We start from the raw sequence: 26,701 nt of genomic DNA, 5'->3' as shown, positions 1-26,701 counted from the left end.
GAAGATCGCCCCCCCTCCCCCCCCTTCACTCCCTCACTCCACCTCCTTTGTCCAGGAGCACAAAGGAGAAAAAACCTTATCGCCGAGCATTTTAGTGTTGGTCTGCACTGATTTACAGCTGTGGGCCAGAGTTCACCTCAGCCCCGGGATCGGAATTTCCACACCTCGAGTGAAGAGGATTTCTCTGAACCGTGAGTCAGTGCCTTTCTGCCCTCTCAGCCTCATCTTAATCTTCTAATTCAAGTCAGATAAGCTGCTGCTTCTCGGCCTCCTACGACATGGAATAAAAAGAATGAAAACACTAGCATATATGTTTAACAGAAGAGGCTCTGCACTGTCCGGAAGCTTTGGCCAGGGCAAAACTATCATGCCTTCCCCCTGACTGACGAAACATGGCAACAGCACAGTCCCATGAGGGACACACACACATATACAAATACACACAATCTCGAGGTGGCACTGCTAAAGCTCTATCTGCTCTCCCTCATAGGCAAAAACAGACTCCCATCCTCTGCTCACCATATCCCGGGGTGCAGCTTCCCTCCCTCCACTTCCCTCCAGGATGCCTTGGACCAACTGGGCTGAGGAACAAGACTTCCGGAGAGGAATTTCATGTTCACCTCGCCCATTTACACAAGGCACGTGAAGCAGAATGGAAGGAATATCAAGATAAGAGCGCCCTTTCTGTTCCCGCCGCTCTCTATCAAACAGAACAACACGATTCAAGTGGAGGAGACGGAGGGCGGGGCCATCTCCACCTGATGACAGACACACACTCCCCATCACGCACAGAAACAACATCTGAGGAACACACACACTCCAGAGATGCTGCCTGGGGAAAGGTTTCGTAAACAAAATTTAAAACTCTACAAAAATAAAACAACTGTATAAAAATGCCTTTACATATACACACACAAAATTAAATAAGCATTTACTTTAGTTCCAAAAAGAAAAAAATAACATTATTGCACAAAATGAAAAACTTTTTTTTTTGTTCTTAAGTGTATAAACTGTAAAAAAAGGAAAAAAAAGTAACACTGAACCACAGGCAGCTTGGCTACGAGGGTCAAGACGAGGTCAAGTGAACTTGGCGATGGCGCCACCGCAGAGTCCCCAAAAATAACCAAAAACCAGACCTGAAACTAAAATGAGGGGACAAAAATACTGAAAGTAACATAATACTGAAACTACAAAAGTGTGAACCAAAGTCATGCAGAAATGGAAAGGTAGAGATAGTAGGAAGAAGATGCAGAGCTGAGGGCTGTTGTTTCAGAGTGACAACTGCTGGTCTCTGGTCCTCCGTCTGCCTGTCCGTCCTCCTGCCACACCAGCCGAGAGCCAGGCTCCTGCAGCCGCAGAGGACAGGGAGCAAAAGTGGGGGAAGAGGAGTGGTTTCTATCTGCTCAGGCTGACCGGTAGGCTGTCCCTCTTTCTGCGCCGCCAAGTGTTGCGGTGGTACTGTGTGTGCGTGTGAGTGTGTGTGTGTCCGCGGTTAGCCAGAACGGGGTTGTTGACCAGCGGCGGGTTGTGGAAGCCCTTCACGTTGAACTTGGCTCCGTTCTGACGAGGGGTAAAGAGAACAGAGAGAGACAGAGAGAGAGAAAGAGTATATATAAATATGCTTCTTATTTATTTACTGATGATACACCAAAAAGGAAACTAGGTTTGCTTTTGTTTCTTTCTTAAATTTAACCTTGTAGACTGATCTCGAGAACCTCTCTAAATCTGTTTGATCAACCAAACTCTGTGTCAAACTAACATTATCGGCTCACAGTTGTGTGTCTCTGCACATAGAGCCAAGTTACAATTAGAGTTTACATCCATATCTGTGAAAACATGGACGCTTCACAGACATCTTCCCCCGGCAGCACAGAAGATCTCTACAATCAGCACATTGAACGGTTGTGCCAAATTTGGGGAAATCTCCTCAATGAGTTTCAGATAAAACTTTTACGAGAATGACAGAAAAAATTGTGGCAACCTTGACCTATGACCACACAAATCTAACTAGTTCACTGTCCAGTCGAAGTCAATGCTTGTGCCAAATTTCAGGGAAATTCCCTCAAGGTGTTCTTGAGATATTGCATTCAAGAATATGGGATGGAGGCAAGGTCACAGTGACCTTGACCTTTAAGCCATGACAACCACAACCTTACTAATTAATAACTGAGTCCAAGTACAAGTTAATCATTGAGACAAATCTGAAGAAATTCCCTAAAAGCGTGTTTGAGCTATTGAGTTCACAAGAATGGGACAGACAGACGGGTGGACAAACAACCTGAAACATAATGACTCCAGCCTCTACTGTGGCCAGTAGGCAGTAAGAACTTGAGATTTGATGAAATGGATATGGATCAAGTCCCAGTTTTTGTCATTTTCCATAGCAACAGGTGCACAGCAGATGTCTAATCATCAGGTCTCAGAGCAGCAGTGATCGTGTTATTGTTTACCAATCAGTTATAGACTACAGATGGCAATTCATTTTTGAGAGAGAGAGCGAGAGAGAAAGACAGTCAGACACATGATAGAGGATGGAGACTCTGGAAGACAGACAGAAAATATGAGACGGAGAGAGAATGTGTGTGTGTGTGTGTGTGTGTGTGTGTGTGTGTGTGTGTGTTGTGTATGTATGTATGTCTGAGACAAGTTTGCCTTGACAGTGCGTTTGAGTGTGGCATCCAGCGCCTACCTTATGTGTGTGGCTGGAGTGGGGGCTGGGCGGAGGCTGGGGGCTGGAGGGGGCAGGGGCATGAGCATGGGCTGGGGGGGGCATGTGGAAGAAGGGGGGGAGCCCGGTGTCTATACACACCTGTCTGCCAGGTATGGAGTGCATTGCTAGACCACCGGGCAGTGAGACGCGAGCCTGGGAGGACCAAAGGAGGAACATTTAGTGACAGGAAAGACCAACAACAGCTAGCTGATTGTATCAAGTGTCAGGTTAAAAAACACTCTTACTTTTATAGCTACAATCTGATCCAAATGTTCACCACTTGTTCCTCTCCTCCATACATGATCTAAGCCAATGAAATGCCCGGTGCCTGAGTGCTGTGGCTGTGTGACTACCTGGGAGCCTGGGTGCAGGAGGAGATGGTGTCCTCCCATGCCGGGCTTTGAGGCCATGTTGAGGCCAGGTGGCAGAGCGAGGCCCAGAGGCGGGAAAGACGGGTACGGTGGCATGGCTGGCGGAGGGACGGGACAGGGCAGTGCTGAATCAGAGTCCTGGCAAATGACACACAAAAGAAAGAAGGAAATTATGAGCAAGATTCATACACATTTTTAACAATAAATTTCCATGACTCTGAGGCAAAGATTATACATTCTCTGAAACACTGATACTCCTTAGCGGTTTCATCACTATATAATCGCTTTCTAAAATATATTTTATATTTTTTAAAGAACTGAATTAAGAACAGGATTAGAACTACATATTGAAATACCACTAAGAATCTGTATGTTATTTATGAAAGGGGAGGGGGTGGTGCAAAAAGGAGGAGGCGTGTCAAATTGTAGTTTTTTAAGCACTGGGGAGGGACTTAGACTTTAGAGGAGGGGTATCCAATGATAAATGGCTGTATTTTGTATTTATTTTCCTGCTGTTTTTTTTAATAAGAAAACATGCCTTCCAAGCCCACAGGCCTGCAGGTTCTCCTTAAAGATTTTAGCCTTCTTTTTTTCCTTTAACATTATTTAGTAATCTGTTAAAAAAAATGTATATATATATATATATATATATATATATATATATATATATATATATATATATATATATATATATATATATATATATATATATGTGTGTGTGTCTGTGTAGATATATATATAGATATAAATATTTTTTAAAAACTGGTGATTTTTAAGGAAAACATGCCTTCCAATCCTGCAGGCCTGTGGGATAGTATTTGCTTATACAGTACATTGCACCACATTCAAAGCACAGAGTGTACTCTGGGCACAGACGGAGCAGTTGAACACCAGGCGCAGTGAAAGTGAAAATAACCTGCTCATTACACACTGGGTCCTAAAGACTGCTTTCTTTTTCAGCTCACACCAAATCGACTGATCAATTATTAGTCATCCACTGGATCAATTATCCACACTACGACTCAAACTCTGCAAACTGCCGCTGAGGAAATACGAACTCATGACGAGTTCCACCTGCACTGCACTCACAGATTTGCAAAATGTCTAAATTTCGAGAGGGAGCCTAGAATGATAAAAAACTGACACATGCACACAAGATAACCCATAACCTGGTAGCACAGAAATTCAAGGTGGGCACTCAAGAGTAGTGTCACCAATTCAGTAACTGACCAAACTGAATTCTTGAATGTGGCCAAAAACATGTTTTGTGAGGTCACAGTGACCTTTGAGTACCAAAATCTAATGAGTTTTTTGGGGGTATTGTTGGGTCCAAGTAAATCCAAACCAAACCACACCAAGTGCTTTTACAGTGTGTGCCTACTTCTGCATGTGTGTGTGTGTTTCCTTACATTGTCTGATCCAGACAGGGAGGAGACAGAGGAGGCTGAGGAGTGCTGCTGAGGGCTAGAGATGGACATGGGGGAGTCCGCGCTGTGGGGCGACACAGAGTCCCTTTGCTGCTCCTCTGACCCCCCACCGAGCACACAGGGCTCCTGCTCTGACGCTGGCTCCTTGGGAGGTGACGCTAAGAAAAATAATGAACACTATATCACAAATTCTACACCCTTTACTCCGTGGATTTTAATGTTTTCACATTTAGAGTTTACTTTAAAAAAAATAATAAATCCTTGATTTCTGGGGCTCTTCCATTAAGTGTAATTCATCTAAAGCAAACTAATCTGTTTTATTAGAATACATCCTTTATCCTATACAGTTTATAGAGTCTTTGTTTAAAGACTTTAAGAATTGTTTATTATGGTCTGAGGTACCTCTGTTGTCTGTTCGTGCCAAATCCCTGCCCCCCCACTTCTTAATGATCCAGTCCCTGTAGTCGATCACTTCCTGGGTCAACCTGATTATCCTGCCCAAGGTGCTGCAAGGAGGAGAGAGGAGGAGTTTAAAGAAGCCCTGCTGTTACACAGGGTATCATCAGTCCTGATGTGTAGGCTGAGCACTAACCTCTCAGAGTCTTTGTTGGGATACGACCGTGCCAGGGGGGACACGGCGTGACTCAGGACAGTGTAGGCGTAGTCAAACACCTGCTTGACGTGCATGGCACCATAAGAGCCCCTCCCCACATCATTACCTGCACAGTGGAAAGACAAGCACAACAACACAGAGGTAAATATTACAGGGTAAAGAGAACCCGGTAATCTCAGAAAGCTCTGTGATATTTAGCCTTATGGTCTTTTCTGAACCCTTCCCTTAATGTGGGATATTACACGCTCATATAGAGATGTGATAATTATGTTGGTGCTAAAACTTTGTAAATCAATATCATACCTTATGATCACATAGTATTTTATACAGACCGGGCTCTGAGGTAAAAAATGTCACACTTACTCTGGTACCGTCCAGCACTAGGTAATTTCTGGTGCAACATATTCAACTGGTTTTCTAAACAATTCAAAATAAATATTCAGCCAGCAATACTTGGTTGTTCTGAAAGGACAACGGCACTTCCCTCCCATCAAAAACAGGCTCTTAAGGCAGGCATGGTTGCAGCTAAAAAATTGATATTACTTGGACTGGAAGTCTACATCATCCCCATGTTTCAGGAGGTGGCTTACTGAAATGCTTTCTATTGCAAAGATGGAACAGATTCGCTTTAACACTATTTTCTAAAGGTACCGAAGCCTTTTTTGACTTTGCTTGACAAGTCCTAAATGTATTACTCATGAGTTTTTCTCATCTTTGCTACATGCAAATTCTTGTACTGTAAACTAATTTCCTGGCAGTTCCCCACCCACGTATATTTTCCTTGTTGCTTTTGTTTTTTTTTTTGTGTGTGTGATTTGTGTATGTTTTTGTCGGTAGGAGATTTTTTGTTTTGTTTTCCTTACTTTGTTGCTGTCCCCTCTGTCTCCTTTTGTTTTGTGATATTGTTGTACAAAAATACAAAAATCTAAAATCAAATATAAAGAAAAACCATAAAAATGTGCCAAACTTCATGAATCATGGACACTAAAGCCATTATGTGTTGATTTTTCTTTAACAAACATTAAATCATCTTTCAAATTATTGTGATGGCACAAGTTTTTTAAATTTTTCTTAAAGAAATTTAACATCCAGTCCATCTGGCGCCGCCTCTCTGTGACAAACAGCAAAGGGACACAGACAACTTGGGCTAAAATCAGCAGTGTCAGTCTTGAAACTACCACTGGATGGCACCAAAAAAAGAAACCTTCAAATCACACACTGAAGAATACTCTGCAGGAGTGTAAATTTAAATTCTGTACAATACACAATCTTTACATCTATGTTTTTGATCAGATCTTTTCAGAAGTGATACTATAAGGATCAGTGTGGGGGATTTAGTGGCATCTAGTGGTGAGGATTACAGACTGACACCAGCTGAAAGTTCTCCAGGTTAGAATTCCTTTAGGGCTCATCATTTAGATGGTTTTTACCAGAGGCAGGATTACCTTGGAGGTCTCTTCCTCTCCAAAACAAACAGACCAGCTGAAACCGGTTTCCCGTTACAAACCAGTGTTTCTCAAACGCTGTTTTGAATGTCAGAGACAGACTGCTGGCCTAGAACCTGCTAACCTGTGCTAACATTTTTTCACTTGTAACTTAAGATCCAAACATCCAGAAGGTTTTCACTAAGAGCTGAATTATCTGCAGAGGTCTCTTCAGTGTGTTAGCCCACTGTGCCACTGTGGCTGTTGGACTTGAAAATCTATTAGCCACTTGTTTATTTTACCAGCACTTGGCTGACGGCTGGTACCATTTCCAACCCTGTCTAAGTTGTTCTGATTGTCGTGGAGGGGCCACTAATCAGGGTGGCCAGCACAAAAACAAAACATCAATGTCCCTATCTAGAGCCAGTGTTTGGTTTGTACTCTGGTTTACTGCAGAAACATGGTGGTGCAACATGGCAATCTCAATAAACAAGGACCTGCTGCCTATGTAGATATAACTGGCTCATTCTAATGTAACAAAAACAACCATTCTTATTTTCAGGTGATCATATACTAAATACTTACATTTCATTTTTGCCCATATATTCCCCTAAATCCTAAAGACTTGGGTTATTATCCATCTGGTTTTGCAAAACACCAATACATTCCCCCCTCAGGAAACTTTTCTGTCCCTGCTATACTTGCACTTGTTATGAGAAAAATGATTTGAATCAATTTGTTACAGTGCAGTTCCTACAACAGCATTTTCAGCCTCATTTTACATGTTAACCAACTCACTAACAACCTCGTCCTGACTGTGATGGATGCATTTCTGTTTGCAATGTTTATTCACCACACACACACACACACACACACACACACACACACACACACACACACCTGGAAGCAGCGGGTCCTCTATGCAGAGCATGGATGGTCTGTATCCATTTGTCATGGCCTTCATGATCTCCTCTTTGGCTATGTATGCACCTCCATTTTTTATGCGAATCCCTGTTTTCAAGTAGTTGAAATGGCGGCCGTACAACTCAAAGAACTCGATCAGCAACACGCCCAAGTTCTCGTTGGGGTTTCTGGCATCAATGCGAGGATGGAGCTGAAAAGCAAACACAGAGAGACTGCATGAGTTTGTATTTTTAACAACTTTTAATGTGCATTAGTCAAGCTTTCTTGATGTCAGTGTACAACTGCTACTTATTCTACTACAAATCCTGTTATTGCTAAATTTCTACCTTAAGACACACTATGGTTAATTTACAACAAAACTACTGCTGGCATTATAAGCACTTTTACTGTCATTAGCGCTGCTGCTACTACCTCCCCCAAATTGCCCCCCCATTGTACAACAAACACCACAACCTGCCCTTAGGCTACTTTCTGCTTTTATTACAGGTTATTTTAGGGGGTGTGTGTCTGCATCTTCTTGTACCTGTAGAAAGCTGATGACCATGAGGATGAGGCTATACGAGCTGATTCCCCCAGTAAAGACTTCGTTTAGATCTCTCTGCAGCAGAAACTGCTTCAGCACAAAGATCAAGTAAGGCAGCACTGGATACATCTGAAAGTGGAAGAAGAGACAGATGTGAAGATGAGAAGAGTTGATTCAGTCAAGCTGCGGATTAGATATCGAGCAGAAGGTGAAGGAGAGAATCCTTAATCAAAAAGGTTAATTATATAACTCAGGTTCTGTTTGTGTGAGTCACTGAGGAGAAGTGGGGATTTTGGATGAGATGTGTAGAATTCAGTGAGTTGGAAATAGGACGAAGCCACATTAAAAATGAAGGGAGCAATATATCTAAATGATTGCAAGTAATTATAAAACATCACTCACCTCCAGGGGTGTGAATCTTTGGCCTAATACTAATTTGATTTGCTTGATTTAGAATTTACTGGTTTAGTGACTTAATTCAAGGAAAATTAGCAGTTTTCTTCTAAATTTGAGTCAATTACCGTGATTTGATACAGGAATTTAACGGTAATTCGACCTGCACTTGGATGGAGGTTATAGTGTTTCACACTACGAGTCACATTCACCCATTCACACATACATTCACACACTGGTGGCCAAGGCTACAGTACAAGGTGCCACCTTATGATCAGTTTATAACCACTGGCACGCACTCGCACACTGAATGAATAGGCATCAGGGGCAATATGGGGTTCAGTATCTTGCCCCATGGATACTTTGACATGTTGACTGGAGGACCGAGGAAACAAATTGCAAACCTTTCGATTAAAAGACGACCTGCTCTACCATCTGAGCCACAGCTGCCATTAAACATTCTGGATCATCCAAGTAGAGTTGGGTCGATTTCCTGTTTTGCCAGCTCCAGTGTACTGTATGTGCTTAAACCAGTTTGATTTGATGCAAACCGGCTGAGCTGGCATTCATTGTCATTACACGTTCTGGCATATTCTAAAGTAGCCTGCATCTGCAACCTGTGCTGATGGTGTCACGGCGCTAGAGCCAACTCATAGTAATAAGCAATACAACAACATGATTAACATAATAATATGTTGTATAAACGGACTAATGGAGCAGTGTCTGAAAGGCTGTGTGCACCTTGGTGCTGAGCCCAGGCCAGCGTTGGCAACACGAAGGAGATCACGTCAGAAGAAGTGGGAGGTGGGACAGGCGGCCACGTTGTGTTTGATAACAAGACAGTTCATGCATTTTTTGGGGTGATGAGAGGACACATGGCAGAGTTATACCTCTTATCCACCAAAATTAACACACATGCATGTGTTTTTCAAACATGACTAAACCTGCTGAAAATAGGCTATTAACTCCTTTTCCATTTCCAGTAGAGAAGAGCTGTGTACACGGCTCTGCAGCAAACGAGAATCTGTTAATGTGGATTGTTTTGGTGTGTCCATGTGATGTCACAAACAGACCAGAGAACAGGTCAACAGTAGAGAGCAGCACGGACAGAGGCCTGTGAAAACTTCTTTTTATGTATACATCTCTCACTTTTACCTCTCTCACTCTTATCATGGTGATACCCTAGTATCAACGTCGATTAGAGCCAGAGGTGATAAAGACCCGTGACTACTGCAGTCATTTGACCAGATGTGAATACTGATTGTATACCTTCCCATTGCATTAAGTTGCCAGATGTTAGCGGGTGTTTTGTGCAGTGGGAAAGAGGATCTGATTTCTCAAGAAAACTAAAACTGCACTAATATGGCAACAATTTGGATCAGAAGCCGATGAAAGAGCTGTCCTAACTGGCTGCGAGCGCCTTTCAAGCTAAACTGCAGTTGGACGTCCTGTTTCTATTTATTCCTGTCGCTTGCTTTGAAAGCCCGGCAATGGACAAGAACCAGCTGACTCACAATGCTAAAATAATGAATTATGAACACAATACCTGCTTATTTCACTACAAAAGCCTAAATACAGTTATAGCTGGCTGGAGGGAGATTGCCGGGGAGCTGAACGTTTCTCCTAAGGTAAATGATCATCGCTAATAACAAGCTAGGCTACTTGCTGTTGACTATATTAAGTTTACCCTCCAGTTAATATCCCAATACAAAATGCAATTTCTGTTTGTGTAACATAACAAATGTAGGAAGATAGCAATTTGGCTACTTGGCAATTTTTTAGGTGGTTACGTCTGATCTCAAGCACACAGCTAATAGTGTGGACAGAGAGATCTGATGTTACATAATGCTACATGACAGTCACATGCTCATTTACTGGTGGGACGCAATGTCATTATGTTCCACTAAAGAGCAGACACTGAGTGGGACATCCGCTAAAATTCGACACACTGGTGCAGTCCTATACTGACATTAATGTCAAACTGGTTTGAAAATGTTCACACTGGCCCATCCTTACATGCAGGTAGATCTTGCAGCAGATTTTGTTACAGTTTCTGGTCAAACTAGTAACTAGAGCAGCACAATCTGCAGCCTCAGAGTGCAAATGCTTTGTCACCTGAAGTAGTTTGATACATTAGTCATGTTTCCGCAGTAACTGTGACTAATGCATGCTGTTTCCATATTACTTAATGAAGATGTCTGATTTTCTTTTAGCAAGCAATACTTCTGCCAAACCAGCAAAAACCCCTGCTGATGCCACAGTTATTACTGAAACCACACTGATTCATCTTATTTTTTTAGTGAGTTGAGGGAGTGGACTAATCATTATTTGTTGTCAATGCCATGTATGAATTGTTAGGCTACAGTAATATATCTAGCTTCCAACTGGGTCAAACTCTCAAAAAAAAAGGTATTCCGTTAGGCTTCCTAGAGCCTGTGACTTGATAATGTGCTGTAAGCCCAGAGGGCCTGAGAATGGGAATTACAAATATGTTCATTTTCCAATAGAAAAGGAAACATAGCCTCCTGGCAGTACGTGTGTACAGATCGGTGCCAGTGGAGCAGCAGGGCTCGGTTGACTTTTCAAATATGCTTTTAAGAAGCGAGGACAAGACTGCTGCTCCAACTAGCTGCATGGGAATCTGACATGTGAGGATTACCTTTGAGGTTGACCTCTCAAATGACAAGACTGCATTGGAGACTGTCACACCCACGCATTTACAACATCAACTATCACTGGATGATGCTGACTGTGGTTGTCAACAGCAGGCAGTCAAGCTGAGACATGTATTACCAGAGAGGCGTGAAACAAAAATCAAACACAACAACAGAGGGAAGAAGCCAAAACCTGACAGCTCACTGGAACATCAGTACCTGGAATTCCTCTCCTGCATTAGCTACTACAAGTATTACAAAGCGGGCAAAGATCCACCTCCTTCAGTGGGAAATTTGACAGAGTCATGGGGTGGATTTCCAACTCCACTGAGTAGATTTGGCAACAAGGTTTTTCAGCAACACACAGACTCTGTTTGAGTTAAGTGGAGATTATTCTGAGCACAGTTGCTGGAGTCCATTCCAGCTTCATTTTGGAAATAAGATGAGCCAGTAAGAGATTGGAGTGAAGTAAAGTGTGATGCTTTAAACTGCTGGCTAGTCTCATTCGCAGAGGGAATTTCCAAACGTCTGTATTTAGACCCCAGTGTAAAATAGTAATTATGTGACTCCTCTGGTGGTTTTAATTTAAATATGTCTGCGTGACCTTTTCCTGCTCTCCTCCATATCTATGTTGTGCTTGTAATGTGTGTTGTGGCTGGAACTCATTCAGTCCACGAAGACCTCAGTTCACAATCCCTGTCTGGTTCAACTAGAATTACCGCCTCGCGCTTACAGTGTACATCCATGTCTGTGAAAACATGGGATGCTTTTTTTGCGATATTGTGTTCACGTGAACGAGATGGATTCAAGGTGACAGTGACCTTGACCTCTGACCGACAAAATCTAATCATTTCATTACTGAATTCAAATGAACTTTTGTGCCAAATCTGAAAAAATCCCTCAAGGTGTGTAAGATATTGCGTTCACAAGTATGAGACAGATAAAATGACAGTGACGTTGACCTTTGACCACCAAATTATAGTCACTTCACGCTTGAGTCCAAGTGGACCTTTGTGCTGTATTTAGAGAAATTCCTACAGGCCTTCTTGTGATATTGTGTTCAAATTAAGTGACCTTGACCTTGACCCTTGACCACTGAAATCTAATCAGTTCATTATTGAGTCTATGTGGATGTTTGTGCCAAATTTGAAGAAATTCCTTCATGGTGTTCTTTTGATATTGCATACACAAGAATGGGTGGGACAGATATACGGACAGCCAGATAAAATAATGCCTCTGGTCACGGCTATCGCCCGTGGAGAGCCATAATAAAATAACCCTTAGATAACAAGGGCACCTGTAAGCTAAACATCCTGACAGCAGTATGACCAGGTGATAGGAATATCCCACCTTCACATAATCTTTAATGAAGCTTGCCGCCTTGACGCCAGTCTCCACATTGAAACTGATGTCCACCTTCACCTCAGTCTCCTGGTCTGTCAGCTTGATGATTGGCACCTGGAGGGAGAAAAAGTGACATTAGCAAACATTACAGTCAAGTCATCAGCTAAGGACACATTCACTGCGTGAAGAGCGAAAAAAAGCCGTCTTTCCCCGCTGACAGCCTTTTAGATGGAATAGCTCATCCAAATATGAAATACAGCCATTAACTACTTATTTTCCTGTCAGTCAAGACAGCATCCAAGCTCGCAGTGGTTAGCCTGGTGGTGTGCACACCCCACAGCTTGATAGCTCATGCTACAGAGCTACCACACTGCTGTGGGAATGCAGTTATAACAAGTACCACCCAGATGGGTATTCACAGTACATAACATAAAGTGTATATTTAGCTGCAAAACAATGCTTTCACTTCAAAACAAAAAAACAAAAGAAAAGAAAGAAAAAAATGAACAGAAGTAAACAGCAGCCTAGGGCTGACCTGAATGACTCGAAGCTTCAATTGTTTAATTGTTGCCTTAATAAATGCTATAAGAGTGTAATAATGAAAGAAAAAAATGAACAGAAGTAAACAGTATATATATATATATATATATAGTATCTTTACATATCTATCTATCTATCTATCTATCTATCTATCTATCTATCTATCTATCTATCTCAATAATAGCACATGAATTAAGACATACTGATCAAAAATAATTCATGAAACATCTGCATTAATTTTTTTTATTAGTTATTCTTGGACAAGAACATCTAAACATGTTTCTAACATCGGTCACCAGCTGTCCAGCAGCACCTAAACTGGGGTAGTTCGACTAAATATTACAGACTCAAAATGCACACTCGCAAGATGTCAAAAAATTGTCAGAAGTTTTAAATTTGCAAAGATGACTCCAAAAAAGTAGAGTGTTAGATAAGCGAAAGGAAACCGGCATATCCCAAATCTACAATGAGCTCGACACATCACCGGAAATCTGTAACAGCTTAGCTGTCCTGTAAAGTATTTTTTTCTAGCTATTATGGCTAAAGTTACTGAGACCTGCATGCTAACAAAATGGCTAAATGTGATATTATTTTCGGTCGAAAAAGTCAGACTAACTTGTTTCTTTGTTACCTCCCACCTCTTTGGAAGTTTGGATGCCTGAAAACTGGTATAGTGAACAGACCTTCAGTAGAGTACCACTGACCTGAGGACAGGGATGGGAATGGAGAACTGAGATCCAGTTCTAAATGGTCCGATCCATCAGAACAGCAGGCGTCAGAGCCTATCAATTCCTTTTATCAATGCCAGCATGTTTTTCTGACAGTGTGCATTGCAAAACATGATGCCAATCTCATGTGTCTATGCTGATGCAACCACTGGAGTAATGTAACAACATAATCATACTTTGTTACAGTTTTTTGTGGGAGAATATGTATCTTACTTGAGTTTTTATATTTCTGTCAACTTTCACAGGGTGCTGGGTAGCTCAGATGGTAGAGCGCATGCCCCATATACAGAGGTTACGTGTCACCGCAGCCCCGAGTTCAAATCTGACCGGCGGCCCTTTGCTACATGTCATCCCCATTCTCTATCCCCGTTTCCTGTCATCTCTCCAGCTTTCCTATCTAATAAAGGCCATAGAAGCCTGAAAATATCTTTAAATTAAAATTAAAATGTTCTTTAAATTCGGAAGTTGTGAAAAAGACCTCAGTTTTTCCTCAAGTGTAATGTACATGATGTCTAAAATTATGACCACTTGCTTTTTTATTACCAGCATTTACTTGTACTTTTTCTATCAATTCTTAAGAACATTTAACATCATGATATTACTTTTGAAATTAAGTAAAGTAAATATAAAATAAATATTTTGGCTGTTTATGTCGGTGGAAGAAATTTTCAAAAAACCTCTCTATCTAAAAGCAGAACACATTATTTTAGGAAAACCAACAGCCACTCTCACACAAGATGAAAAGTATCAGTTCAGAATTTTGATAATCACTGCACTGAAACAGATCCAACCCACCAGAATCATTAACATAAAAAAAATATGATTCAAGAAGTCAAGTTTATGGAAAAAGTGACTCACAAGATATGAAATATGGAAAATGTGTTTTAAAAAAGGTAGATTTCGGAAGATGGGGAAGGGCAGCCACACCATTTGTATAATGTATAAAAATGTGTACTAGAATATGGTGATCATGTTGTTGAACTGTCTGCATATCTCCAACTTCTTTTCCCTCTTATTCAGTTTCTTCACATATTTTTTTGTTTATTTGGTCGATTCGTTGGCCTTGTTTGGGAAATATATTTGTTGTATATAGCAAAATGAAAAGCTCTATGAAATGATATGTCAAAAAATAAAGTATATATATAAAAAAGTGAAGTAAATATCAGATACTTTCAGACTTTTACTTGAGTGATATTCTATCTTTAATTTCTACCAAAGTCATTCTCTGATAAGATATCTGCACTTTTACTCAAGCATGGCTTTCAGATACTTGCTGGAGTAGTAAACCATGTTTCATTTTATATAGGATTCTACCGACAAGACTGATTGTTTTCCAGGAATTAGTCAGGCTCTGTGTGTTTCCATGGAAATGGAGATAACAGTCGTGAAAAGCTTTTCATTTTGAGAGCTAATTGCCTCAAAACATGATTATATTTTGATTATACAGTTTTATTTGGTTGGTAATAGTTGTATAATTGCAACATTGCTTAATTTTCTGCAACACTGCAACAAACAAAATCATCAGAAAGAAAGAAACAGTCCAAAGAATGACTTAATTTCACTTATAATGTCTGTAAAATGATCTAAAGTAAGAGTGGAAACACCAGCCATATGCTGAAACATCTCTCTACACAACATGGCTTTCAATTCCAGGAATGCCACGTATCTGACACTCTGCGCATGAGTGCCACTGCTTCCCAACTGAGCAGCACGTCAGATACTGAGGGTAAATATCCTATAATAACATTAGCGCCATGCAGGCAGGCTTAGCAGAATATTTCTTTGACTAAAAAAAGCTAAACCAAAACAAATGCTGTATAAATATTCTCTCATATCATCCATTTTTGATGATGACAGACTGCTACTATAGCCAGCTCTCAGGCCTTACTGTGCTCAGAAAATAAAACAGTGATGTTTAATGCTGAAAACATGTGTGCTTTTGATCAGGAATCAACAGGGGAATTGATAAAGAATCTGACCCATGAGCAGAATCAATATTTGCATCGCTTTCAGTAAAAATTTGAACAGTTCCTATCCCTACATGAGGGTGAGCAGTTAATGCCTAACTATTATTTTTGGGGGAACTAGAGCTGAAAAAAGATCCATTGCTAATGTAATATTATAGTGGGCATGAATTTTTAATATGTACTATTTAAAAAAAATAATGAATTCAGAACAGGATCAGAACTGCATATTTAAATATAAATAGGGACTGTTTGTTATTTAGAGAGGGTTTAGAAAGGTGATTTTTAAAGAAAGAATTTTGGCATTTTTTTTCTATAAAAATCTTTGGCAAACTTTAAAGAAAAGGTTTTGATGATTTTCTGAAAAAAATCTTTAAATATTTTTGGCTATTATTTTTTTTAACACTTTATTGATGGAGATTTTTCAGTTTATCAGACAATACATTAACGTAAAATATAATCTCTGTGTACATAAATGTCAAGAAACATAAAATGAAAAAAAGAACAAACAAGTTACAAGACAAAACAGAAAGCAATAAAACAAGACGTGTGCATTATAATGCATTTTATACAGGACAGACCACTTATTGAGGTATGAGTTCAAAGGGCCAGGCCGGGTAAATTATTCACATAGTTTATCAGTGGGTTCCAGGTTTTGTAAAATCTCTTAATCGAGCCATAGAGTGTACATGTTATTTTTGATGTTCTGCATCAAATCTGTGATCCACTGGCCATGTGATGGGGGGGTCATATCCGGCTATTATTTAAAAAAAAAGATTTTATTTTATTTTATTTTTTTACTTTGAGTTGATTTTCTTTCTTTACAATTTTTGTTGGTGACGTTTTCTTTACAGGGGATGTTGGTGAAAACAGGCCTTGCAATAAAAATCACAAAAACACACAATTTATCACAGTCACAGACTGTAAAAACAGAAAACTATTTTGGGATTCTTAAATTTCCAATGAACCTCAAACACATCATGTGTTATTATATGGGTTTGTGAACAAAAATTCCATGACTTTTCCAAAACTTTCAAGGTAAACTGAAGTTTATAAAAACTTTTCCAGGCCTGGAAATTGGCTACTGTCAAACTGCATGACTTTTCTAGGTTTTTCACGACCATACGTACCCTGTTTAGAGTTCAACAGGGAGAAGGACCACACAACTGGCAGTTTATGCCACTTATCACGCAAACAGATGGAAGACACTAATTGAGTGACTTCTCTTCGCCTCATATTTCCATGGAGATAAAAGTGTGACTGAGCCAAAGCTTTAAACTTTTAACTGACCATTTGAAGTTCAGAGGAACTTTTCTAGGAATGTAATAAGTGCTGCCAAATTTCAGTTTGGCTCAGCTTGTTTCAACTGGTTCCCCATTTGCTGGGGCTGTAACATTCTCTTACTTACTGTGAAGAATCGCACCTTTAGGAGGACTAAAATTAACCGTAAAATATTCTATTGTGCCAGGTCATTATCCATTGCATACATGGAATAAAATAGTAATTTTATCACACTCACCTGTGCGTTTTGATGTACATCTGTTGCTGCAAACCACTGTGGTTTTATTAAAATGTTAAGTATCAACAAAGACACATGCACTGGTTACTCACTGTAGCTTTGTCAAGCACTTTAATGGAGAAAGGCTCTGCAACGTTATGCTTGCGGAGGGCCTGTTCCAGCTCCTGCAGCGGGGGGCGCTCCCATTTCCCAAACACCACCAGGTCAATGTCACTGAGAGCAAGAAACAAGAGTGTTAAAAACACTGGCTGGCAAAAGACATCAGGTATAAAATACACAGTAGAGTTATTTTCAAATCTTACCTAGTTGGAAGGTACAGCCCGGTGCTGAAGCTGCCAAATATTTGGACCTGGGAAAAACAAAATATCAAAAAAAAAAAAAGAGACCAAATAAGTGTATTTAACCCGTTTGAAACCTGGAGCGACATCACTTTTTTGTGCTGCTTTCAGATGCCTTTCACAAGTATTTAAACCTTTTAACCCAAGCAAGTTGGTGTGATTTCTTTTAAAAAAAACAGGAGAAAGGGCAATGAGCAAATTGGTAACAACTATAATGTGGCATTTGCAAGAAATTAGGAGATTTAGACAATGATTTCAAAAAAGCTAGAGATAACTGTCTAGGGCAAAAACATGATTTATTATTGTCATCATTACATATTTGAAATTGTTACAGAATTTTATATGAATATATTAATAATCTAAAAAAAATCTCTATGCATTTTTTTTCAAACGAATTTGAAAATAATTCTGTAATTTTCATGTAGTTTTATTATTTTTTGCCGATTTAGGGTAATTCCCCCTGTTATTACTCATTGCCTTCTTTCTATGTTTTTATGTTTAAAGAAACCAAGCCAACTTACTCGTGTCTCAAGGGGTTTAAAAGAAACACTGACATTTCAGAGCTCGCCCTGTCATATTCTACGATAATGGGCTTGGCTGCATGCTTTTCACTGTACAGATCCTGTATTTTACTACAGCTCATTTGTTGTGATGATTTATAAATCCAACTCAAATATTTGCAAACTTTCAGAACTTTCTACTTTGGAGACAGTGCACACTGACAAGTTGAGTAAGCTGCCAAATTAAGTATACAATAGCTCAGATACAAAATGCTGTTTGGGGACTGCAAGCGAGAGCCCTCGAAGAGGAAGTAGAGTGGAGTTCTTTCCCTTTCCGTCTGGTAAATACGACAAGGCAACGGCACAAAGACAGGCCAGGATTAATAGGTTGAAATGAAAAGGGAGGCCGGTACAAATCAGTGCTTGATCCATTTACCTGACAATGTGGCTCACAGTGGAAAGGGGAAGACTGACAGCCAACAAATCACCACTGCACGTGTTTCACATGATTAAGTAATGAGAGAGGCAGTACATTAACCCTACATCGCTGCACTGCTCAACAGGCTGCAGGAGCCACCATCATTATTTCTGCACGCACAAACTCAGCACACTTCAAAGCATAAAAGAGGAACACAATGACTTTACATTACTTTTCATCAAATTACTTTTTTAAGCTTAAACTTTGTGATTTATTTATTAAACCCAGTCACCAGAACAAATGTTAGCACTGTCCATTTCTGCAAATGTTACATTTGTACGTTATTATGTAGCAGAAATGTAGGCCTGTCGTGACAACACATTTTGTTGGACAATATTTTTTCCCAGAAAATATGACAATAAAGGATATTATTGTCTGTGTTGTTTTAAAACCATTGTATGCCACTGTTATAATGATTATATAGCATAATAATGCAAGTACATCCTTTTCAACATTTAAGTCTCAAGAAAATTCAAACTTGGAAAGATATATAATTAGCGAGGGAGGGACATCCATTGCCTTGGTTACTGCAATGTTATCGCAAGAGGAACGTCGCGTAACATTGCCATAGAAGTCGCATAATATAATTCAATGGAAACGCAGTCATCTTGCAATTGTGTTTTATCGAAATTTAATCTGTATAATCTGTAGTTTGAGCAACAGCCTTGGAGCCAGTGATTTAAACCGAGAGAAGTTATGATACAAAGCTAGCTTTGAATCTGCAAAGTATCCCTTTAAAAAACATCCCTGTGAATGCCATTCGGCGGGTTTCCATTAACCCTCAAATTGCGCATTCCAATTTTGCAATTGCAAATATTGCAAATATAAAATTTGTCAATTTAAAAAAAAAGAAAAAAAAAAAAGCTTTTATGCTCGTATTAGGTGGTATTTCAGATGACTGGAAAAGCTATATTTTGCAAAACTGCAATGGAAACACTTCTGTCTTTTTATAGGTCACATGATGTACGACAAAGAGTCTGAGGCGTCTCAGCCACTACGCTGCACTCTGCACACGTCAGGTAGCCCTATTATAAATAGCTATGGCCATAGCTATGGTGTTATTGCATCACATAACTCTTCAAACATTGAGCAGAGCAGAAGTTTTGAATCCACAATTTCTCTGTGAAATCGTGGACTATCACCTCCCAGAAATCCCTCATATGTGGCCACTCCCACACATAAGGGGCTTGTCTTTTCATTATTGCTTGTCTATGTGGCCTTGGATTGGAAATAATGACGACTAGTGCGGTGGCTGCTATAGAAATAAAGCTGCTAATGTTTTGAACATCAATCTCCATGTTTCTTGGAATGTAATCACCAGAGGAGAAGTCACAGAACATCACTCAATGGAAATGCAGTCATCTCCCAATTGTGTTTTATGTTGACTTTCTGAAAATATCACTGTAGTTTTGCGCAAATCTGTAATGGAAACCTGCCTATTCTGTGCCAAATCATTTTCTGGTTAGTATTTGTTGCCAGGCAACCTGTAGAGACTCAAAGAAGTTATTGGTCTTAACCAGGAGATAGGCACAATCCTAAAACAAATTGTTGAATTTGTATAAAAGCCAACATGTAAATACAAGAACCCACATTAATGAGCTTAACATGCGCTGGTAGGAGGATTTGGGTTTTTTTTTGGAAAAGCCAGGTTAACAGCTTCCACCATTTTGTAGTCTTTGTGCTTTGATAAGTTAGCAAGCTACTGGCGATGGCTTCATACTCAGCATACAGATGTGTGAGCAGTATCAATTTATGCATCTGACTCTTGACAAGAAAAAGCAAAATCATGTTTCCCAAAACTTTTCTTTCAGTTCTGACAGAATCTAAAGCAGCTTCACTCCAGCTGGACTAAACTCAATTTTAACCACAATTAAGAATCAAAATCTGTACTTTTTTGCAAACTCTAAATTGATGTACCACAACTCTTGTGAAATATTTGGCATTGGTATTGAAAACAATATATAGATGTACAATAAGTTGGTTTATCTTGTACAAACACTGCCTCACCTTTAAAAAAAGTGTTAAATCACCCTATCTCAACAAAGATTTATGAGCCGTCGGAGATCATGGTTTGTCTGTGTGCCAATAATTCCTCCTCTGAGAGTGGACTGTATGATTTAAGAGACTGCTCTCTAGGATATTAGGAATCTGAAAGCAGAGATTGATCCAAATAAACAGAGGTGTGTGTGTGTGTATCTTACATCTGCAGTGGGCCACAGTTCCTTGATGATCATCTCTATCCTATTCACCACCTCCTTCCTCATGGCGGCTTCTTCTGGCCGAGGGGACATGAAGTTGTAGAAGTCCATCACCTCCTCGTGGAGTCTGGACACAAAGGAGGACGACAGATAAGGGTTACACTCACCACTGTGACAATTATGCTACACACAGACCAGTACAAAACTTAGATTGAGAGAAAAAAATGGTAGTTGATGTCAAATATCTCCTCTGCTTTGGAGTATTTCATATCGCAAACATATATACGGTCAATTTGGGATATCCTCTAAAAATTGACTTAGAGATGCACCATCTTTGGCTTACATTCTGAAAAAAAAAAACACTCCAGATGGCTCAAGATATGCTTCCTTCTTATCACTGTACTAGTTAACCCCCATCATGCCGGAGCGGAGGAAGCATAGCAACAGCACAGTATGTTCCACTGACAATAACTATGATGTAGTTTCTGTTTTGGCCTCTATTTTAGTTGAGACCCGAATATTTAAAACACAACATGCATCGCAAGCTGCTGTATCTGGTGCTGATGCTCTATGTCAGTGGATCAAATATCAACCAGACACATCAAATACTGTATCTTAGTAAATGTAATGTAAATATGGGACATCTGTAAAAACTTTATTACTTTGCATATTATTATTATATTTTCAAGTGGCAAACTCAAAGATTTCGGTCCTGGATGATTTGGCGACACCTGTAGGTACTGGACATGAAGTTTAACACCACAGGTCACAGAGTTCTGGGGCAGCAAAATAAACTACTGATGTTTTAATATGGAAGTCAGGCAATACTTTATGCTGCTCACAGCATGATTCTGCAGACAGCAACAGTCAATGTGTTTACATGATGTCAGAAAAAGTGGAATTATTGTGTTAGTCTGACTAAAACTTTTAAAATCTATGTACTCATGTTAGTCCAACTGAAATTGTACTGAGACAAATTTCTCGAAGTCAGACGAACACGCCTAGATAATGCAGATGGGGGTTGATTTTTTTAAAAGCTGGCTATGTCCTCAAAACTACATATATAATCATTAGAAGTGTATATTTTAAATTATTTTACTGAATTATTAGCATTTTATGGGTCTTTTTCCTTTGTTTTTCCCCCTTTTCGGGTAATCTTCTTTTAATTTTTAATTTAATTGTTTATATTTTTGATAATTTTTGGGTTTTTCATAGCCCTTTTACCATGTTCTTTTGGGGGGAAAAGCCTTATTTCTCAGGTTCCAAAGGGTTAAATAATTTTTTTAAGTCATTACTGTGTGAAACCATGAACAGTGTTTTATTTTTATTTTTTTAATTTTTAAAAATTTTTTTTACAATGGTTCAATTTAATGGCGTGACAAAACACACATGTTCTACTTTATTTTAAGATCACAGACCATTTGAGTTAAAACTTATTTCTCCAACTTAACCCCAGTACTAGATTTAGCCCTATTCATATCAGCAAGTGTAACCATAGCCCTTAACATAACCACAAGCCCAGAAATAAGACACAACAAAAGCTGTTGTAGTAAAAAGGGAGGAGGGGTTTTCTTATCTTGCCATCAGTGAGGACATTTGTTCCTCATTACGAAGCAGGTACAAAAACACACCTTTGAGAGGATGTGAGGATGGATTTAGTGAAACACTGAGGGCCATAACAGCCAGTGTGTTCCTGCAGTCCCAGGCTTCATTGTTATTGCTGATATGGTTTTGTGTCTGGCAACAGAGCGGTGCATGTAATATAAAGATTTCTGATCAGTCAAATGCCTCAGAACAGAGGAACTCTGTTCAGCCCTGTGGCCATTCATTTTTCTAGGAACGCATGCCATGATGTCAGTGTGAAATACAGAACAGGGAGACTGTCACAATCAATTACCAGAGCCCTGGAGGATATGCAGTCAGCCCATGGTGCCCACTATTTGGTCAAAACTCTCTGCCAGCGAGCCAGTCAGGCCTGGGCGTATCCATGCCAATGATCCACCACTGACAGAGGGCACCGATAGAGTTGGGCCACCCCACAGTCAGAATAAGATCTGCTTCTACTGCCATCCCTGACACACTAGTTTAGAGTCAAACATTACATTTGAATAACTTTAGGGCCTTGTGTTAATCAGTGGTAATCACTGGTGCAGTCTATGTGAGCATTTTCGTTAACCCAAACCTAATCTCTGATCATTACACTACTCATTGCAGCATCACTATGCAATTCTTTGAGTTTTCAATTTGAAGTGCAAATCCCTCTATGTGGAACTTCAAAGTGTGCCCCTAAAGGCAAACTACTGCAAGACTCATCAGTGCACAAGCCAAAACTTGCATCTGAAAGCTTGTACAACACAAATAGCTGGAGAAAATAACATATATCATGCACTCTCATACAACTTAAATCTTCACTCAACTGAGGGATTTGGGTTATTAGGAAACTAAGCATCAAGCATGTGGAAGTGCTTTCATGACAAACACCGATTCCTTGTACAGAAAATTCCCAGATGGGTGCAACCAGCCATTACAAATATCACAAGGTCCTGCAACACATCTGGGAGTTCCCTGGCTATTTCTTTTGGATGAAGGCTTCTGCCAGAGCCAAATAATTACTGTTGTATTCTGAAAAATCTGAATATATTTAGGTACACAAATCATACCATAACAACAAGGTAAGTATTGTGGATTTACACGGCTACCATCATGCACAGGTACCAAAACAGAAAAAAAAAGTTAGAAAGTTGGTTGTTATTACTCTGGCCAAATATTTGCAATATGTATATTGACTCTCACTCTGTCTGTTAAGCCCCTCTAAGAGAAAGCTACAGGAATAATAACCTGGAAAAAGAGAGCCTGAAACCTGAGCAAGTTTGTCTGATTTCTTTCAAAAACATGGGAAGAAGGCAGTGAGCAACTGAAGAAGAAATTACCCCCAGCTGTTGTTGTTTGTTAGGAAATTCTTATTATTATTATCATTATTATTACCTTTTTTTTTTTTAAACTATTTCAACTTTAAAAAGTTTTTTTAAAAATGTAAAAAAAAAAAAAAAAAAAAAAAAAGGTCAAATTTTTTTTTTAGTTCTGTAACAAATATTTTAATTATGTAATGTTGGCAAATTTTCCCTAGCATTTCGGTAGCTTTTTTGAAATAATTAAATTAATTATTTAAGAAATTGTAAAAAGGGGGAAAAGGAAATTACTTGAAAAAATGTTTAGAAATTCTAAATATGTAAAAAAAAAATGTTATCGTGGTACTTATCTAAAAATACAGTTTTTCGCCGACTTTGCAAATAAGGCAATAAGGAGTAATGTTGAAGCACAGTTGAGATTGCCTGGGACTGAATATCCAGCTCAGTTACTTCACTCAACACTGCACAAGTTAGGTGTTATCCAACCCCTTTAGCCAAGACCTGGAGAGGTGCTAGCATTTTATTATTATTTCACTTTACTATCATTTTATTAGCTCCGACTCTACTTTCTAATTAGACCCTATTTTAATTGGTCGAAAATGTAATTATTTGTGGTTTTAAATAGCTAGTTTCTAAACTTTAGAGTGGAAACAAAAGGGAAAACCGTTAAAGTTAGCTAGCTAGGCTAATCGGTCAGGCTAACAAACGGACTACACTCACATCCGGTAAAAGCCTTCTAAATAAATCACCAATTGATTTTTTTTAAAATAGATGGTAGGTCTAGCTTTATCATTGCAAACTCTCCCAAAATGGATAACGTTTGAACGTACTTGTCTATTATTTTTTGGAAACGTGTATTTTCTTAACGGCCCAGTTCAAACTTCAGCAGAGAAAATCAAAGTGCTTCCGGTCTGGTTTTATCTAACGGTAGCTTTTTAGCTAGCCAGCATACAGCCAGTTTACACTGCAATGCTGGGTGTTCCGTCGTATAAAGCGTTAACTGCGTTGGAAAACGAACAGCTGAATCACGTTTTATGTACTCGACACACATAATATTGCAATAATTAACAACAACTGTTAACCATTAAAACCAATAGCACACGCTAACGTTAGCTTTTAATATTAAAGCAGTGTTCACTCACCCGAGGACCCCGGGATTGTACTTCCTCGCCTTCCAGGGCGTCCAAGTGCTCGCATAATTGCCATTAGTGCAGTTTGAAAGCAAGTAATTCATCCCATAAGTGCTCGCTTTGTTGTCACTTTTCCTCCGGCCCGGATGGTGGTTGTGTGTGTGATTTACAGGTACAGAGGGGTGAACCTGGTGGCGCTTGGCACAGATCTGCTGTAAATTAAAAGCAGGGAGCTCCTGTAGGTGACGGTGGTGATGGTGGTAAAGGTTGACATTATTGTCCATGCTGTCGCTCACGCTGAAGAGCAGATTGGCACCCCCGACGTTTTTATTCATGTTGCCCGTTACATTTCCACCCATAGTCCTTTCAAGTGAGCAGCTGGAAGGGGGGCAGTCCGTCCCGGATTCCTGCGAGGAGGACGAGGAGACAGAGCCCGTCTTCTGGCTTTTTCTCTCACCTGGCTCGGCGGTGTTCGTCGTGCTGAAGGAGTTGTGGACGTTCCCGTTGGACAGCGCTATCCCGAGCGAGGACATCGCAGTGCCGTTAATACTCGTAGTGCCGTTCATGATGCTGTGATGGCTGCTGCCGTTGCTCAAACTGGCAGTAACGTTCCCGTTGCTGCTGCAAATGCTCTTGCTCGATGCCACCGCGGTCGCCACATTTTTTAAAACATCCAGCGCGGCGTAGTTGACGCACTGGTTGTGGTTCTGGTTGTGGAGCTGGTGCTGAGCGGAGAGTGTCCGTACTCCCTGAGAGGTCTCCCAGACGTGCATCCATAAGGCGTTCGCAGGTCCTTTCTGTTCGGGCTGAATCCAAGCTACCCTCGGATCCATTCAACTTCTTTCTCTGGTCACCCCCCTACAAGTATCTGACTAACAGCAGCGAGCCCGTTGTGAAGCTTTCCGAAGGTCGCTGCTCTGTCCGGGGTCACGAAAGCACAAGAATTTACACATTAAACCGAATTAGGACCATTGATAAAGTGGCCCCTTTACACCGCTAGCTGGAAAAAAAATGTTAGCCGTTTCCTACGGGAATTCAATATGGCGTATTCTCTTCAAATCTTCGCGCATGCGCTCTGCGAGGGGTTTCTTTAACGATGACTGCGCCCCCCATCCGCCCACTCCTTCATCACTCCGGCCGCTGGATGAATTGCACAGGATAAATATTTGAATTTTTATTTGATGAATATTTAATTGAACAACAAGTAATAAAGTCGACGGTAACACGTCAATAATGAATAAAGGAGCCAGTAGCTCCTGAAGCAGCGCCTGGGAGCCCACAGGTCCTGCTACACTCTATCTCCACCCTCTGGACAGCACTGATGGGTGGGGGCACGGGTGGGCGGGTTCACAGGGCATCCCCCATCGATAGGAGGCTGGGCAGTAGCGGAATCTTGCAGAGATCCTAGCCTCATTTGGCTATCTTTGAGTATTGGTACACTGAAACTTATAGTAGAAAAATAACATTTACATCTATGAAAAGCTGTAGGATTAGGGGCCATTAAATGGGTACTACACCAATTTTCACAATGTATATATGTTATTCCAATGGTCTTAGATAGTCCAAAAGTATGAATCAATGTGAAAAAAATCTCTCCCAATACCCCTTGCAAGAATAAAAGCAAATAAAGATGATAAAAATAATAGGCCTATAAGAAATGATATACAACAACACCTTATAAGTGTGGATAAAACTAAGTTAACAAGATAAAAACAGATGAATAAGAGATAGGTGAACAAGTAAATAAATAAAAAAATAAAAAGATGGTAAGAACAGGGCATCAGGCAGAGTTAGAGCATTACAATGAATAGAGGAAGAGAGATAAAATAAATAAATAAATACATTTTAAAAAGGGGACATCACATAAAAGCAAATTTGTAATACTGAATTTTAAGAAGAGATTTTAAAAAATGTAACTGATTCTATGAGTCTTATCTCCTCAGGCAGGTTGTTCCAAAGTTGAGGGGAGCTGATGGCGAAAGCACAGTCACCTTTAGTTTCAGGCCCATAAGGG

At 40.0% G+C, this 26,701-nt stretch overlaps 1 protein-coding gene across 2 annotated transcripts; it reads right to left on the bottom strand.

The window, feature by feature from the left end:
• Positions 1–974: 974 nt before the first annotated feature.
• On the bottom strand, positions 975–25,727 carry tent4a (terminal nucleotidyltransferase 4A). 2 transcript variants are annotated; one of them, XM_042507126.1, is made up of 13 exons: positions 24,700–25,727; positions 20,652–20,775; positions 17,437–17,483; positions 17,227–17,347; positions 12,390–12,497; positions 7,993–8,121; positions 7,446–7,659; positions 5,101–5,227; positions 4,911–5,014; positions 4,491–4,666; positions 3,064–3,219; positions 2,690–2,863; positions 975–1,560 (listed from the first exon to the last, which is right to left on the bottom strand). In XM_042507126.1, exons 1-13 carry the CDS (start codon positions 25,518–25,520, stop codon positions 1,396–1,398), a joined length of 2,466 nt encoding a protein of 821 aa, XP_042363060.1. In that variant the 5' UTR covers positions 25,521–25,727; the 3' UTR covers positions 975–1,395. The 2 variants fall into 2 exon arrangements, with proteins under 2 accessions (XP_042363060.1, XP_042363061.1); XM_042507127.1 differs by having other exon boundaries at positions 2,810–2,863.
• Between the last annotated feature and the right edge of the window lie 974 nt (positions 25,728–26,701).

The sequence above is a fragment of the Plectropomus leopardus genome, chromosome 18 (assembly GCF_008729295.1).
Source record: "Plectropomus leopardus isolate mb chromosome 18, YSFRI_Pleo_2.0, whole genome shotgun sequence".
Classification (NCBI taxonomy): domain Eukaryota; kingdom Metazoa; phylum Chordata; class Actinopteri; order Perciformes; family Serranidae; genus Plectropomus; species Plectropomus leopardus.
This window is presented reverse-complemented; position numbering and strand designations above follow the sequence as displayed.